Here is an 18978-nt window from a genome sequence, read left to right as displayed (position 1 = left end):
CAAAGATGTGAAAATTTTATAACCGTAATTACTAAGCGTTCAAGGTTATATTATCAATCAGTAATATGATTCCTTAAAATAAATCTGGAGGAATAAGAACTAAGAAATCTTACATTAAAAGGAGGAAAATCTATTGCCCAATCAAGTTTTAAATTAGTTTTCTCATATGCCACTCAGACTGTCTTCAAAAACAGAATATACCTAGCAGAGAAAATATTCAAGTTTGAGAACATAAATTTAGTCTATCATGAAACAATGTAATACGGTTGGAAATAAAAAAGACTACATTATGGTCACATATGATTACAGTTAAATACAAAAGTCGGATAACTCACAGAGTCATTTAAAATAAATAGTATGCTCAAGATTTTAAAGCATGTCAGTCTTAGTCAGGTTAAAGTACTTCTTTGATATACCAGAAAAGTGAGCAGTTCACTGAAACAGAAGCATTATCACTTTTAATTGTTCTTGTAGAATTTGCCAGACAGACAAGACCCCTATGGTAAAGTACTGGCGGAAGGAGAGAACATACTTTTCAATTATAATTTTCACTTGAAACATAAGACACTAAGCACTATTTTAATAATGCATTTGCCACCTGTATATGTAATTAGATAGAAGAATCTGTTATAACCCAATCATCCTCTTCCATCGCACTACATTCCTCCCTAAAAATTTATGCTGAAAAAGTATGTGCTTTTTAAAGAAGTAGCAGCTACTGTTAGTGGCTTATGATTTTCATGTGCCCATTTGGAATGAAAATTAAGTTTCTAATGCAATTTGCATAGGCTAGAAACACCCAGCAAAGAATTCCTGACTCATGCCTCTACACCCTGCCTTATTCATTGCAGGTGCCCATTAGATCATCACTAATAATTTAATATACCTCAGATATTTAGATTCATAAAAAAGGTGAACATTTACTCTAAGAATAATAACTATATGACTATTGCAATTATAATTCTAACATATCTAAATGCTGGGAAGTTTTTCTAAATAAAAATATTCAAATGATGGTAAGATGTACATAGTCATACGATGTCAATAGAGGAATAAATTGCTGCAACATTTCTAAGACACACACTAGAAAAAGTCATACATATCTGTAATCCTCATCATATTCAATGTAAAAATTTTCAAATTTCTTACCCAATAAAACTATAGGAAATAAAGATAAGTATTAATAAGTGTTTTAAATTAAATATTAGATACTATCTAAATGTCAAATGAGAATGATAAAATACTTAAGAAATATATATATGCTAGAGTATTTTTCATCTATAAAAAGGTATTTAAGAATTTTTAATGATATGGGAACTTGTTCATGATGGAAATCTTTAAGTGAAAAAGTTGGGTAGAAATGAGACTTCTGTATAAACACCAGAAATGCACACACATATCTATACATAAAAAATAAAAACTAGGAGAAAATATATCTAGAATAGTATCTATTTTTAGGTGATGGAATTATAGATCATTTCAATATTTTCTTCACATATATATATTTAGAAAATTTTCTACAATGAAGAATGTTACTATTATTTACATATTAGTTAGAAAAGTGTATTCCATATAAATATGTGGAAGAATAATTTAAAAGCTTAAGGTGGTATTGTGCATTTTAAAAACTAATATTTCAATGGGTAAAAAAATACATTTATTTGATAATGAATATAAAATAATATCACTCTGGCATCTGTATGAAATCTTAACAAAATCTTCACTTCACTTAAGATAGACATAAATAAGATTTACTTGAAATGTAAAGCAAAACTAATTTTTGAGTCCTTATGCAATTCAAATTTTTTGAACATTTAACCTACCTCCCTTCATTTTGACCTTTTCAAATGACATCTCAGACACAACTCCACTGTATCTCAACTTCTACTTAACTAACCTTTTCTTCTCAACCTTCCTCACTAGTTCTTCCTCTTCTACCCACTGATAAATGCTCTTTATCATCCTAGTCCCACTCTCTGTTTTTTTTGGCCTTGAGCTAGCTAACATAATTCAACTATTTAACTCTGTATTTCAACAATTCAAAAACATTTATTTTGTATATTTCAAAATCTTTGTTTCTTACAGTGGATACTACCTCAAGTTGATGAAATATTAAGGTTATATTCCAGCCCTAAACTTGTCTTCCAGCCCTAGCAACTGATTTCTAGATGTAGAATAGATATCTCTGTTTTAAAATATAACATGTATAAATTCTCCTTCCATTGTTAAAGTACTGTCACCCAAACAATTTTCTAAGCAAGAAATAATTATATTGGCCCTGGCCGGTTGGCTCAGTGGTAGAGCGTCGGCCTGGCGTGTGGGAGTCCCGGGTTCGATTCCTGGCCAGGGCACACAGGAGAGGCGCCCATCTGCTTCTCCACCCCTTCCCCTCTCCTTCCTCTCTGTCTCTCTCTTCCCCTCCCGCAGCCGAGGCTCCATTGGAGCAAAAGATGGCCCGGGCGCTGGGGATGGCTCCTTGGCCTCTGCCCCAGGCACTAGAGTGGCTCTGGTCACGACGGAGCGATGCCCTGGATGGGCAAAGCATCGCCCCCTGGTGGGCATGCCGGGTGGATCCCGGTCGGGCACATGCGGGAGTCTGTCTGACTGCCTCCCCGTTTCCAGCTTTAGAAAAATACAAAAAAAAAATAGTTACCAATTCCCTTTTCTACTACTCAGCCCTATTATCCATTATATCAACTAATCACAATTTTTTCACAAAATAACTGTTTTTTAATTTAAATTATTTTAATATTATTTTGTTCACATGAGCAAGTAATCAGTAATTATAAACGGGTGTTAAGTGAAAGATTTCTTCTCAAAATTGTCCTTTAAAAGAAACCACCATCATTATTTTCTTGGATACAATACTCTTAATTAGTAAAGATTTAAGCATATGCCACAAAATTTCTGTATTAGTTTACCAGGTGTGCCATAACAAAATACCACAGATTGGGTGGCTTAAACAACAGAAATTTAAGTGTATTGGCTAGAAGTCCAATGCCCGTGTCAGCAGGATTGTTTCCTTCTGAAGGCTGTGAGAAAAAGATCTGTTCTAACTATTTCTCCTAGTTTGTAAATAACCAATGTTTTTCTGTGAGTGCACATCATCTCTCTTTGTATATGTCTGTGTCCAAATGGCCTCTTCTTATATGTATACAAGTCCTATTAAATTAGGGCTCACCCTATTGCCCCATTACCACTTCAAAACCCTTCATTACCACTCTAGAAACCTTATAACCAAGTACAGTCACATTCTGAAGTACGAAAAGTTATAACTTCAACATACAAACTTTTGAGGAGACATGATTCAACTCAAAAGTTTCCTTCACACAAGTAACAGGACAGCATAAACACTGCTATACAGGACTTAGAGAGAGCTCTTGTTGCAGAGTCCCTTCTCCATCCCCACTGCCATTCTTCATTTTTTCATGAGTAATTATAGCAGACTTTTTTTAGAACTTCTTGTCATTTTCTTTCAAGAAGCCTAGCCTCTAAACAGCTACCCAAATTTTCTTCCTAGAAAATAAATCTTGTCATATCACTTCCTCTGTTTAAACATATCCACTATCTTCAGAATAAAATGTTAACTGATTCTTCAAAATGAATGAGTTTTTCCAAAATATAACCTAACCTTCCCACTTCCTTTATGTATCCTAAATTCTAGTCACACTGAATTTTCTACCATTCTTCCCAAATACCACCCTTCACAAGTACCAACTACCTAAACATTCATTCTCCATGCTGGAGTACATGTATCTGTTCTTTATAATTCTTTTCCTTATTCCCATTGATAACAGCTATTCCCTTCCTTAGGAATCCAAACATTATGTATTTTTATTATAGCACTTAATCATTTTAATTGTATTGACTTCTTCTCACATTTGTCTCCTAAAGTCAGCAGACATAGTTGTGACAGCAACAATTGTATTTTGGGTTTTTAAAAAAAAAATTATTTATTTATTCATTTTAGAAAGGAGAGAGAGGGAGAGGGAGAGAGAGAGAAAAAGAAGGGAGGAGGAGCAGGAAGCATCAACTCCCATATGTGCCTTGACCAGGCAAGCTCACGGTTTCAAACTGGTGACATTAGCATTCCAGGTCAATGCTTTATTCACTGCGCCACCACAGGTCAGGCAGCAACAATTTTAAATTAGAAAATTTTATTTCTTCATTACCTATTACAGGATCTTGCATATAGCAAATCATCTGAAACTGTTTAATGAATAACGTCAAGTCCATTGCCTTTATACCACTCTAAATGTTAGGCGTGCCATATAGCCAAGAGAAAAGGAGAAACACTTTATCTGATAAAACACTTGTATAAGTGTTCTGCTTTTGGCTCACGAGAGTTAAGACAAGGCACTTAAGCATTTTTTAAAATTAAGTGAGAGAGGGGAAGGCAGAGACAGATCCCTCCATGTGCCCTGACCGGTATCCACCCAGCAAACACTTACTAGGCGATACTCTGTCCAGCGGGGCCACAGCTCTGTTGTTCAGCAACAGAGCTTTTAGCACTTAACTCGGCAGCATGGAGCCATCCTTAGCATACAGGGCCAACTTTGCTCTAACCATTTGAGCCATGGCTGCAGGAGGGAAAGAGAGAGAGAGATAGAAGAGGGAGCGATGGAGAAGCAGATGGTCACTTCTCCTGTGTGCTCTGACCAGGAATCCAACCGGGGACTTCCACACACTGGCCAATACTCTACCTTTGAGCTAACCAGCCAGGGCAAACTTAGGTTTCTTTTTTCTTTTTGGTGTGTGTGTGTGTGTGTGTGTTTGTGTGTGTGTGTGTGTGTGTGTGTGTGTGTGTGTGTGTGTGTGTGTGTGTGTGTGTCAGAGACAGAGAGAGTCAGAGATAGGGACAGACAGACAGGAACGAAGAGAGATGAGAAACATCAGTTCTTCATTGCGGTTCCTTACTTGTTCATTGATTGATTTCTCATATGTACCTTGACTGGGGGTGGGGGGCTACAGCAGATTGAGTGACCCCCTGCTCAAGCTAGCGACCTTGGGCTCAAGCTGGTGAGCCTTGCTCAAACCAGATGAGTCCGCACTCAAGCTGGTGACCTTGGGGTCTCAAGCCTGGGTCCTCCACATCCCAGTCTGATGCTTTATCCACTGCGCCACCGCCTGGTCAGGCAAACTTAGGTTTCAGAAAAAAAAATTTTTCTCCATTTTTTTAAAGTACTATACCAAGATGAAGGAGTAAGTCCTATGGCTTCACCCCTACATGATCATTTTCTTTATAATTATCTCCCAGTGTGTGGGGAGCATCTAATAAACAATCTTATGAACATTGAAAATTCTAGTAATAGTTATAAAACATACTAGACTTAAAACAGAAAATTAACTAGATCATTGGAAAATCCCAGAGGGCCAAAAACAAAAACAGGAGCTACTGTTTCTTTACTTAGATTCAGATTTCTAAGATTCATACAAGTATGTAACCCTATGGGGACACAATTGTGCATGTATAGATCAGCTCCAACAGATTCAAACAGCTAATGCTATGAGTTCATGTACATGTGTCTGTCAATGATAGTACTTTCTTTTCTTTTTTTTTCCAGTTAGTTGGACTCTTACATGTTTTAATATATTCTAGTCTTTATTCAATTTATTTAGGATGAAGGATTACTGCAGTAAACGACAAATATACTCTATTTCACTTCTTCCCACTGCATAGTTACTATAGGCATGATAATAACACTGGGGAACAAAGTGTTTGATGCATCCACAAAAACACTTGTTCTTACCTAATTCAAGTGTGCTGATCTCAAATCTGACATTAGTTTTTCTCTGTAAGCTACAGGTTTTTTGCAATTCAAGATTTTAGGTTTTCATCTTATTGTAAAATTTTCAACATTTAGTTTAACATAATGAAATAGAATGTCTTCTTGGGCATCATCTTTGTAAAAATATAATAATTTATATAATGCAGTAAATACACTAATACACTAAAAGATATGATTGCATCAGAATTGGTCTATAATTTCAAAATAGAACATATTAATACACTTATTTTCATCTTAAAATTTGCGCAAAACTTATTTAAATTTTATTCAGGCAAAAATTTGAGTTTGTAGCTCTTGCGTTTGTGTACTTGTTGGGGAAAGTCTCATTTGATGCTCCAGTAGTAGTCTGCTCATCACTTACAGCTCCATGATTTTCAGGAAACTTATCAAGGTGACTGTTCAGGAAGTGAATCTTAATGCTCATGTTACATCCAATGTCGTGAAAAGCCAACCGCATCCTTTGAACCAGAAGTTCATAGTTTTCTGCTTTTCAGTTCCCAAGGAAGTTCTTTGTAACTGCCACAAAAGACTCCATGCTGCTTTCTCCTCCTTATTCATCTTCCGGGCAAATTCTTTGTCATGTATGAGGGTTCAAATTTAAGGTCCACTGAATACACCTGCTTTTATCTTCTCGAAAGACAAGGCAGGAAAAGCAGAAATAATATGTTGAAAGCATTCACTTTCTCTATTCAAAGCCTGAACAAACAGCTTCATTAAGCCAAGATTGATGTGAAGTGGAGGAAAAAATAATCCTGTCTCGATTAACTACAGGTTCATTCACAATATTTTGCATCCCTATTTCCAGAGCTTCATGTTTTGGCCACTCCTTCTGTGTCCAGTGTTTCTCCCGAGCTTGGCTGTCCCACAAACACAGAAAGCAAGGATACTTTGTGAAACCTCTCTGTTGTCCTAGCAGGAAATTTACCATTTTAAGATCCACACAAATGATCCAGCTATGCTCCTCATACTTCAGAAAGTCAAGGACAATTTTTATGTCATTACAATCTTCTCACAGGTGAGCTGAATAACCAATTGGAACCGCTGCATAAACATTACCGTTGTGTAGGAGAACACATTTCTGACTCCGTTTAGAGCTGTCAAGAAATAGTCGCCATTCTGTTGGGCTGTAAGTGGTAACACCTGGCTGACTGAGAAGACTACTGATATCATAAGAGTAAACAAACTGTTTGTCTTCGGAAAAAAAGTCCACAAAAATTTGTTCACGCTTCCTGAAATGGGATACTTTAGCTGACCGGTGAAGTACATTCTTTTCTTGAAGCCTGGAGGCTAATAACTCAGCTGCTTTCTTTGCTAGGCCCAAATCTCTTACTAAGTCATTCAATTCGGGTTGGCTAAACTGCTGAGGGGTTAATGACTTCTTGGCATCAGAAGAAGACCCTTCAGATTCTACAACCATTTCCTCATGCATCTTATCAAAATACACTTGATCACCATGTTCACTTTCTTAGTCCATAGAAGAAATAAAACCATTTAAAACTGGAACCTGGAGTGTCTCAGAGTGTGGTATAAGTTGTATTGCTGAAGGAATATTAGGATATGTGATCATATGCCGTTTTTTCTTGCTGATGCCCTTTTAATGGATCAGACAGAAATAACAGTCACTGCTGTGGTCCTCATGTTCATGCCAAACCATGGGAATACCAAAAGGCATTCCTTTGTGTTTTCCTTTTGTCCAGTCATGAAGCATTTCCTCACAATCATAACATACAATATGAGGAGCCCAATTCTTGTCTTGATCACCAAGGGGAACTTGAAAATAGGCAATATATGCACGTGTCATAAATGATAAAATATTGCGCCTTTGACGTTGAAGTGTGTAACAGCCACATATATACCAGAAGGTGTCAGGACTATTCTTACATTTACGCCTACTCAAAGAAGCCGTGATTCAATCTTAAAACAAAATAAGAGGGTGTTTTTATCAGATAATAATTTTTTACATTTAAAACAACTACAATTATGTAAAAGTGATGTTTGTAAAACATTAATTGCCTTGTGGTTCTGTTCAATCCAAGAGTCATTGCCCTTTAACTCCAATTTAAAAACCAATGTATGCCATTAACTGTAACAAAAAGAAATTAAAATTGCATAAAAACTAGTGCATGCACAAAAAAACGGATTTCATATTTGGAATCAGCGATGCAGAAATATAGAAACAGTTCTAAAACCTCATGCAACAGAAAATGAAAAAAAAAATTTGTTCCCCAGTGATCTGTTCCATAGAAGAAGCGCAGGTCAGAACATTTCTTAATATAATTTAGGACAAGTTAGTGGGAGCGAAATCAGCTTCAGTCATCCCCATCTCCTCCATGTGATATCATCATCAATACATTATTTGGATTCCTTTTTCTGGCTCATCTTCTTTATCTAATGCATTAGAAATCTTGTTAACCCTAGAATATATTATAAATCAGTCCATGAATCGTCCTTTCTACTCCTACTCCTTAATCCAGACCACCATCATCTCTTTCTTCCCTTGATGAAAACAGTTTCTAAACCATTCTACCTGCTTCTACTTCTTCCTTTACTAAAACTCATTCTCCAAGCAAATGTTCAGACTGGTGCTCAGAAACGTAAACCAAATCACATAAGATTTACGTATAAAACTATTTTCTAGCTTTATACAGCATATAGAATAAAATTCAAACTCTGTACCTTTACAAAGCCCAGACGGATCAGGCCCTCAGCTTCTATGATACCATCACCTCCCACATCCTCTTTTGTAAAAAATGATTTTTAGTCACATGGCCTTCTCTGAGCTTCTGTAACATCAATATGCATATATGCTGCCACCTTAGGGCTTTTGTATGCCAATTGTTCCCTCTAGAAAATTCCTCCCCTGATCACAATTTCCCAATCTGGACACTTACTTACATTTTGGGCTATACAATTCTTTTTCTGGGGTGCTGTGGTTAATGTCTATGAATAGATGCTGGTAGTACTCTCTACCTAGTTATAGCACTCCCAAAATATCTCTGGACATTGCCAAATTTGGTACAGCAAAATCATCCTCAATTGAGAACTGCATCCAATAACTGGCTCTTTTCTTTAATTCATGTGGCACATAGCCACAGAGCTCCTCCTATGTGCCTCACACAGTGCAGTTGCTGGAGATGCCATAGTATACAAGCCAGACATGAATGTCCGCTCCACAGATTTTACGTTTGGATACAAGAGATAATCAATCAATCTCAGATCTATCCAGATAGTAGTATTTGCTGAATGAACTGAAAATATAGTAAATTAATAAACTAACTTAAATTAGTCTAAATTTACAAATATAGCTTCTTTAAATGGCGCTCTTTTCCAACAAAAGAGAAGGGCAGACCCCACAGATTTATCACTCAAGATCTGATTCTTATCCTAAACCTACTTGTTATAAAATTGTCTAATGTTATTTAAAGAGCATTATCTCTTTCAGGACATATACTAAATCAATATATCTCTTTTATCACAAAACGTTATGTCACCTAAGAGAGGATCTACTTTAATCCACATAAGATGTTTTTAATTCATGAGTCCTGAAAGGCCATAGTAGGAAAGACATATGAATGGATTATTTCCTTGGATCGATTACTGGAATTATTGGGCTGTTTGGTGTTTGCCTTTATGTCCCCACTTCTAGGAAGAACAAATTAATAGCTTTCAAAAACAGCCAATTGTTTAGTATGCTAACTTCAGCTGACATTTTCCTTAACACCGGGCATCAAGTACTCTTTGCCTGCCTAAATTAACGCATTCTGAGCAGGTGAGAAGGGTCTACCAGGGACACTGATGGGAAAGAAACAAGCTCTAAAGAATTCTTCAAAGAGGGCAGGTGGAGAAACTGATCTAGGCATTTCTGAGTGCCTGAGCCAGAAACCCTCTCAAACAAGGCCCTTCTTTGATAACTTCACCAAGCTAGAAATACTTACTAGTTGAGAGAATTTTGCATGCAAATATTTTTGTTATAATTCTACAAATAAACTTAAGTCAATAAAATACAAATGTTGCAATGACTTTATTGCAAAACAAAGGATCTGTTGAGGTTGGCCACCGCCACCGCGGATCCCCAGACACTCTGCTCAGGTGCAGTGCCAGTGCAGTGACCTTCAGTGGGATGGAACTTCATGCTAGCTGAAACAGTGTGTGATGCAATCGGTTGCCAACTGGAAGGCAGCACGGTTTTGTCCCCTTTTCAATAACTATGAGACTATAGGAGGTATTTCTTTATCTTCCACAGAACCTTTGCTCTGTGCTTTTGTTTTAGATAAGGGCCAAAAAACTCTGTAAACTGTCCAGTTACACTATATGGCTGATTAGAGTAGAAGAAATAAATAATTTCTTCAGGCAGTTAATCAGTTTATTACATAGATGGACTGCTTGCTGTCCGCAGAGCTGTTTAGTCAAACTGTTTTGTTCTGCCAAACTGAATCTAGTGTCCTTTCCGTGGGTATGTTTTTTAGAGGATTGTTTCTAATGTAACTTTAAAATCTAATTACTTCACATTTCCAAAATACCAGACCATAAAATGGTATACATTCATACCAGCAAAATAATCTAACCTGTAAAATAATTTGATGCTTTTTAAAGTGGTGACCTTTACTAACTCACATTGTTTCTTCAAAAGTAAGATTGACTTTAAGTGGGAATGACAATAATTTATTGATACCTAACTATCCAAACCAAATGCTACTTATATTCCTATCCTTAAAAGTTTATTCGTTTGTGTTTTTTTTACTTTTTTAATAGTAAGAAACACTTCATTGAACTTTGCCAAGCTGTAATTTTAATCTTTGTCCACATGCCCTGAACATAATTCACTCACAGCAATTTGATGCTAGCACTTAGAAACTGAGCTTTGTCCTCACTTGGCTATAGTCTTGGATATTGTAGAATAGATGTGTGCTGATTTGAGTGTGCATACACACCCACACACACACACACACACACAAACATGCACATACTCATTTACTCACTCAAACTTTTCCGGGAACTAATTAAAAGTTAAATGAAAACTGATGGTGTATGAAGGAGAAAAGTTTCAGTCCACAAAAAGACTTGGTAGATATTGCAAAGGTTTTATACATCCTAATATATGCAAAGATTCTATTCAAATAAGTATTTGAAAGCATCATTATTAAACCATCTAATAATGGAATCAGTTCATATTTTCAGATTTAAAAAAAAAACAAAAACGAACACCTCATTCTTATCCTTCCCTACCCTGACCAAAAATGTTATGAGTCCATGAGACTTACACCTTTATTTGCCTTATTAAAAAAAGAAAAGAAAAAAAAAACCCACAGCTGCCAAACAGCTAAATCATTGTTTTTGTCTAGCTTCTGAAGTGGCAGGAAAACCACATTCCTGGGCTCTACATAATCATAGAGCTGACCCCCTAAGAACCATTAAGTCAAATTTATTTACCCCCAGAGGGCAACACACTATTGTATCCTCTCCACTTTCTAGCCACCTAAGAACAATGGGTGGTAATTGCAACTGTCACGGCAGTCAGCAGGAGAAGCAACCCAGTGCAATTTTCCCAGTCTTTTGCCAAACCTGACCCGAGAACCTAATAACCAGGCCCCCAACAGACGAAAGATCTACAGTTGCTTTTAAAATGCATCAGAAAACAGTATTTTTTTGAACAGAACCAGAGGACAATAACCAAACTTGTGCTCCGAATGCAAAGCTTAAAGAACTCAAAACTAAAGACGGAAACTTCTGTGACGGCATGCACTACAGCTCCCTGAACTAACCCCACAGGCGAGCCTGAAGGACGGCGGAGCTCCTCTCCTCTAAGCTTCTCATCACCGTCGCTGCTGCTTTTAAGTCTGACTTGTGAGGAAAACAAGTGAGGAAAAAATGTTTGTCCTCCAGTGGAACGAGATCACAAGGTTTGGAACAGGCGGTCTTCTCTGCGCTACTCTGTTATTACCTGGGTCAGAGAAGAAGAAAGCACCTTGGAGAATAATGCATCCTTTATCTCAGGTGTAAATGGGTTAAAATCCATCAAAATAGCAGAAAGGATATGCAGCCTCAGAAAAAAGAAACTTCTTTGTACCATTTAAACTTTGTTTTTAAGCCTTTTAAGGAGTATTATTATTTAAGTTGAATTCCATTACAGACTCTTGATGAGCACCTACTCATTGTCTCCCTGCCCATCCACACCTAATCACAGCCTGAATACACACAGATTCTAGGTATTGATGAAAAGTGAGAGTCAATGAAACATTTTCTGGAAGTTTCAAAATACTGAGATGGTAGTGGTATGCAGGCTCAACATTTGAGAATGCCAATCTATCCCTCCTCCAGAACGCTCTGATGTGGACCCTTAAGAGGGACTATGGCCACTGTCATTGGGACAACCCATGCACATGCACACACTTGCATAAAAGTTATTGATACACATATTTTAAATAGGTATTCAGTTCCTATCACAAAATATACAGAATAATATATACCGATATTTTAATATTGATGAATAAGCATTTTTATTCTAAAAAATATATCTTTTAAAACTCAGATCAAAAGTGTTCTATTAGCAACAAATAGAAAATCATAGATTGCCTACTATATTTTGAGAAAAACCCACCTTGAAATTAAATTCAAAGGATTATTTGACTATATTTTTATGTGAAATTTAATCTTCTTCCTTTGTTATTAGTAAAAAGCTATTAAGAAAAGAATATTCAGTATTATCTGAAGTCCATATATAATTTTTCTCTAAGTTGTAATACTTTCTGACTCAAAAAGTCAAAAAGCAAAGTGTTTCTCTTAGTACAAAAGATTCTTTTTAAGCTTTCCCATCCATCATTCTGGTTTTAAATGTAGATTATGTACATTCCTACTTCTAATATAAAGAATATATGAAACTCATCTTTTAATATGCAGTTTTTACCTGTGATTTAGACACACTCTTACTTAAAAAAGTAAATCACTTACTTTTTTTTAAATGATAAAAAACAAAATATTCTAAAAATATAGTTAGGTTATCAAAAGAGTATACCACTTATCCCATAAGGTACAAACAAATAGAGAAAATAAGAACCCTGATACATTCACTTTCAAGCTAGAAAGAAGAAATACCAAAGACAGTGAATGAATGATACAGAAGGGGGTGGGGACAGAAATATTTATTACCATTCATATTCTTAAATATTAACTTTATTTTGATATATTTTGGTTAAAAATAATCTCAAATGTATTACCTTTTATTTCACCAAAGTTCCCTGATCCCATTGCAAGAAGCTTGTCTTTCCAGTCTTTTGATAGTAGCTTTTCAATACTGGGGGTTTCTAAGTAAAGAAGAAAAAAAAAATGTAAGCAAATCAACATGACTATCTTTACAATGGAGCTCATTAAAAGTCTATCTGTTAAAAATAAGGCCATCCCTATCCCAGCCCTAGCTCATAATGACTTCATCAACAAACTGATAACAGGGGAGGAAAAAAAGATGTGTTCTGTCACCTGCTGTTTTAAAATCATTAGCTTTTCCTCTTGCAGAACAAAGCCATTCTAATTTTTTATGACAATGGATACATATAAACCTGCAGTTCATTGTTTTTCAATTTGGTGAATAAATTCCTGCTATAATGGATGCTTGTCAATTTCAGGGTGTTAGTCTGCAGTCAAAAAATAATTATGTTGATAAAATGCAGAGTAAAAAAAGGCAAAGAATTAGCTCTTAAATCTGCTACATGTAATTATATCCCTCTGTGTGTTTACAATTACATCTACTTTATAATATGTGTTTAACATCATGTGGTGGTAAGCACATTGTGGAAAGATTTGCCACAAACATTAAAAAAAAAGGTACAAAAGAAGCTTTACAAAGATTGGAAAATCTAGAAAAGTGAGTAATGCTTATAATGGAAACCTACTATTTGCTTATTTCAGATTTGTGTCACAGTCTTTTTAAAATGCCCTTTATTGGACAGGGCACACATATTTTAGAGAGCAAAGTTATGCTTTAGTATCTAGCATATTTGTATATAGCCATCACATGGTTTTGACCTCTCTTTTTGCGTCTGAATTTTAATGTATAAGTAAATATAAATACTAATAAAACTCCCAAACACTAAACTCGGTTCCAAACAATGGAACTGTATATTCTTGTCAGCATTTAGATGGGTACACAATTATAATGGCTTTCAATCCCACAACTAGCACTGCATTCAGTTAGAAAATGGAGTGTACTAAAAGATAAGTGTCCCAGTATGCGCCATCTAAATAACAATACCCATACTTATTATCTAGATCTAAGACTTACACTGCCATTCTCTTCACTGGTGTTTATGTGTATTTGTGTTTGTGCAGACGTTTGTCTACCCCCTACTAGGAGCTTAAAGGAGTACATGCTAACATATCAAAGGGATCGGATAGCCTGGAGATCATAAGATTATTAGAAACCAGTTAATTTTCCCCACATTACATGCATTGTCAGGCACCTTCATCCTCATCCTCAGCTGAGGCTACCTCCTTTTCGCAAGGCCCTATCCTACAGCCATCAGCTCTCAGAATCACAAAGCTTGCGTGGACTTTTCAAGGAAGGGAAGGTGAAATTTTTCTTGTAATATCTGTAATAATATGAAATGCTTTTCTTTTCAGATGTCAAAAACCTGAATGCATAGTCTGTATGTAGAGTGGAAAAATATATATAAATACACACACATACACATGACAACTACTGTGGAATATATCTATGGAATGTGTGCACATCTACCTAAGTGATGCTGAAATGCATATTTTTCCTTTGTAACAAAATATATATTTTCACATTTAAGAAAAATATCCTAAATAATTTATTTTCTTAAAATACTCCTTTTTTGTACCATATTGTTTTAAAAAAATTGCAGACAATTATATGAGAAATAAAATGGATTAAATATATTCTTACTGCAATCAATATTTCTGAATATTGAGGCTTTAAAGGTAATTTAAATACTTCTGCAAGGATTTCCAATGTTTATACATTCTCAGTAAACACTCCATGAGTGAAATTATTTTTTAAACCTTATCAGAGCAGGTCAAACAAACAAACAGCACTGTTTCTTTTTTCTAGCACTCTACAAAAATTCTTGAGAAGCATGTAAACAGGGCACAGCCAATATGGTATTTGCAATAGAGTACTGTCAGTCATTAAGAGCTAACAAACCTTTGCAAAGCAGGAATGCAGCAATAGAAATCCATTGTGCACTAACAATGGGCCCCTGAACCTCCGGGCACCAAAAGCAGACCATTTTACTTTTAAGGCTATTGTCTGCAAAGTCCATGACAAAGCTTTTCCCGTGCAGCTAGACAAAATATTCACTGTAGTGTGCTCAGGAAGAAACAGAAGTCTTCTGTTTAAGTTGCAGAGTTAAAGAAACAGCCACTAGATTTCTGAAACCTGCAGAACATTCCTGGCCTCTTTATTAACTTGCATAAAGATATCAGGCTCAGATACAGAGCTACTTTTTCTCCAAGTTCCTGACTTTTAACACAGACCTACAGAAAAATGAATAACTTCTTTAAGACCAAGTAATTTGAAAGATGCAAAATTCAAAACATACCTAACTGGGGCTGTCATGTCTGTGGCTGAATAAAAGCAACAATATTTGCAATTTGGATAAGGTATATACTTTAAATTCCGATTCAGTAAACATTTATTGAGCAGCGTTTGAGCCAGGAACTATGCCACATGCTTTTACCTGGATTCTCTCAATCAGAGCAAACACCTGAAGACTCCGAGTGTGTTATTACATGCATTTTACAAGTTTTAAAAAGAAGCATAACAGGACTTATCTGAGGTTTCATAAAATGTAATGGGCAGAGTTGAGTCTTGAACTAAGTTTTGTTTTCTTTTCCCCCAATAGATGCCTAACTTGCTTGTCAAAAACAAAATCATGAGGATAGCTACTATATTTTGAGGGCTAAGTGCTAAGCAGTGTACCAGGTCGTTTTCATGTGGCATCTAAAACCTTTCACAATAATCTTCTGAATTAGATTTTGGTACATCTGTTTTACCACCTAAGAAACTAAAGTTTAGGGAACTATCACAACTAGCCCATATATGGAGTCGGTTCAAACTACTACCTCAATGTCTTTGCTCTTTCTCGTAAACACACATTACTCCATTTCATCTTCCAAACAAGTGTGGATAGTATAGAAAACTATTGTTATCGTGGGGATCTGAAGGAAAACTCCCCCAGTATGTGCCACCCTGGAAAACAGAAATTTCCAGCTGAAAACTATTAAAGCCCAACAAACTCAAGAACAGATTTTTTTTTTTAACCTCCCCCTTAGTGGCCTAAAAAGATAAAGGTAGAAAAACCTGCACTTCGGCATATTCACCCCGGGGCATACCTAAGTGTGGGGGGCAGATGGGGCGGCACCAGGCAGAGATCTACTCACTAGCTCCCCTTTGTGTCCCCTTGTTTCTAGGTAGCCCCGCAAGAATTGGTTTTTCCAAATGTTTGCTTTTTCTCATCTACCTGTAAATTGCCTACCTCCCCTTAATTAATCCAAAATGACACATAAACCTCACTTTGTTTCACTATCTTTGGGATTTTCATACTATGAAAATTCCTTGTGCATAGGTATTAAAATTGATTTTCTCCTGTTAATCTTCTGTGTGTCATCGGAATTAGTTGAACAGCCAGAAAAACTGAAGGGGTATGGGGAAAGTTTCCCAGAGCCAATATTATTAGCTCCACTGGATGGATGAAGTAGACGGAAAAGAATACATTTAATCCCGGGTGACATGACAGGTACTGACGAGCAGAATGATGAGATTAAAAACCAGTATTTCTTACAGTTCTCTTTATGTCTAGGATACAGTCTCACAATGTGACTTTGTACTTGAAAACTGTGGACAGTTTAAGGAAAACCTATGACCATTTGGCAGAGATATACTATGAAATGAAAATGTATGCATGCAATGGAAAGACAATCAGGCTATAAATCAATCAATCTGGTTTTTCCTCAAGACTTTCACACTGGCTACCTTAGAGACCAAAAGCTTCTCATTTCACCCACTCCATATCTCTATCTGTATTACTGTAAAACAAAGAGCCTTACACATAGTCACACCTGGTATTCTATCAACTATAACTTTCCATTTGTTTCCATTGATAATTCAAGAAGAAGTGGCAGGACATACCTCACAATAATGAGCACATGCATGGACATTTCCTAATGACTGATATTTCTCTAAAAATGGTAAAGATTCTATAGAATATTCATAATTAGAAATCTGAAAGCCCAAATGGGAAAACCCCAATATTTATAATGGTATATACCTTTTCACAAATGTGTGAATATGAATGAGTAAAGTGAAATTTGACACAATTTGAAAAATATATTAAGTCCTGCATCAGTGCTTATGGAGTAAAAGAATTAGCAGTTATCTCATACATATTTCATTTTTCTAAAATGCAATGTGCTTTTATAAATACCAGTCAAACTGTATTTTATACTATGAATAAGGAATGCTTGTGTGCTTAATTTTTTCCAAATGTTCAAATTCCAGATTACCCATTATTTTCATGTTAAGATATATCATAATTTTGACTGAAAAACTTCCAAAGATTTTCTTGAGAGTTAATTCTCTGAAGCATTGAAGTATTGCAGTTAATGTGAAAATATAAACTCAGGCTCCCTATATTAAAATAAATGTGAGGAGAACAATTATTTGCATAGCATTTTATTTGCAGAATGATGCAAACAAACGTTTTGTCAATGGTACATATTCTTACTATATCCGTTCTGCATATGAGAAAATTAAGGCTCAAAAAGATACTTTGCCCAACGTAACCGGGAAGAAAGTAGAACCAGATGAAATACAAAACCAGGTACTGTTAATTCAAGGGTCTGTTTCTTTAAAGTAAAGGCAGATATGTATATAATTTAAAAGACAAAATAAAATAAGCATTAAGAAATAAACTATGAGATAAATTGGAGTGATATGAAAAATATCCTTATCAGCACAATAATATTAAGATGAGTCTAACTGTATTACTTTTGTCTTTTTTTGCCAACTAGACCCTTTTGATATGTTTGCTTGCTTTCCTCTTGCCCTTGCCTCTTTTGCTCACATATGCTTCTTCACATCAATGACAGTAGCAATCCCAACCAGGGAATGCCCCCCCAACTGTGCCAGCCATTGTTACAACAGCATCCTGCCTCTTTAGGGCCTGTTCATTCCCTATAACTCTCACTCCTTTTTCCCTTCAGTGCCAAGCACTCTGAAGACTGACTCCCTCATCTGGAACAATGAGACCTAGAGACTCATGCCAACATATTGTAATTCTCCAACAAGCTGCCAGTGCCAAGAATTAAACCACATTCGCTCCAGTGCAGTAGCTTTACACACAAGCTCAGGTTTTTGCTTTGTGTTTATGTAGGTTTTTCTCCTTAATCTCTCTTGAGCTGCAGTGGCAGAGCTCACTGAAAAATCAAACAAGCAAAAAATATGTATGTATATTATTTGACTTTTTAAACAAAGTCCCAGGAGTTAGGTCATACCAAATCTACCAATGTTTATATTTTAATTTTGTAGCTTAGACTAAGCTGTGTTATTTCTGACATGTGATAGGATGCACGTTTAGGAATGGGACTTGTCTTTTGAAAGGAACAACGCTATGTCTAAACTTCAAAATCTACCAATACCTTCTTTGAAGTCAAGAAGTAAAAGAATGTGTAGATTATTCATATCATAGAACCAGTATTTTAAATCTAAAAAGATTTGTAGATATCATTTTGATAAGCATTTCAGAAAAGTAATTTACTAAGACCTATATTGTAAATAAACATAACATAAATTGCTTGGTTACTTGAAACTAAAACAAACAAAATAAGCATTCCATTATCATGTAAATCTAATTAACACTAAACATATTTACATTTCTTTCTACAAGATTTAGAACTTGTGTGCTAACAGACTGTCAATCTTTAAGTGAATAATAGATGATATAGTATAATTTAAATATTTGAACAAGCAAATTAGTGTTGAGATGACTGTTTTGCTCAATGCAATTTGGCAATAGGTGGTTCTCTTTATTTTACAGACTGAAAATTGTAAATTAAGCTTCAAACTTGCCTAAGATCAGAAATATGATTAATGATAAAGAAAGAACTTTAAGTATGACTCTTAAATCAGTGCTCTTTTCAATATAGTATATTCAACACATTCCTTTAATAAAGA

At 35.6% G+C, this 18978-nt stretch overlaps 1 protein-coding gene across 13 annotated transcripts in view; it reads right to left on the bottom strand.

The window, feature by feature from the left end:
- Positions 1–18978, bottom strand: part of SOX5 (SRY-box transcription factor 5) — a 1089507-nt gene that overhangs the window by 229394 nt on the left and 841135 nt on the right. For all 13 annotated transcript variants that reach the window (XM_066354437.1, XM_066354444.1, XM_066354418.1 and 10 more), the window contains one exon: positions 13004–13090. In XM_066354437.1, coding sequence (XP_066210534.1) covers positions 13004–13090 — 87 coding nt within the window. The remainder of the gene's footprint in view (positions 1–13003; positions 13091–18978) is intronic.

Source organism: Saccopteryx leptura, chromosome 1 (assembly GCF_036850995.1).
Source record: "Saccopteryx leptura isolate mSacLep1 chromosome 1, mSacLep1_pri_phased_curated, whole genome shotgun sequence".
In the NCBI taxonomy this organism is placed as follows: Eukaryota; Metazoa; Chordata; class Mammalia; order Chiroptera; family Emballonuridae; genus Saccopteryx; species Saccopteryx leptura.
Note: the sequence above shows the minus strand (reverse complement) of the source record. Positions and strands in the feature narration are given on the sequence as shown.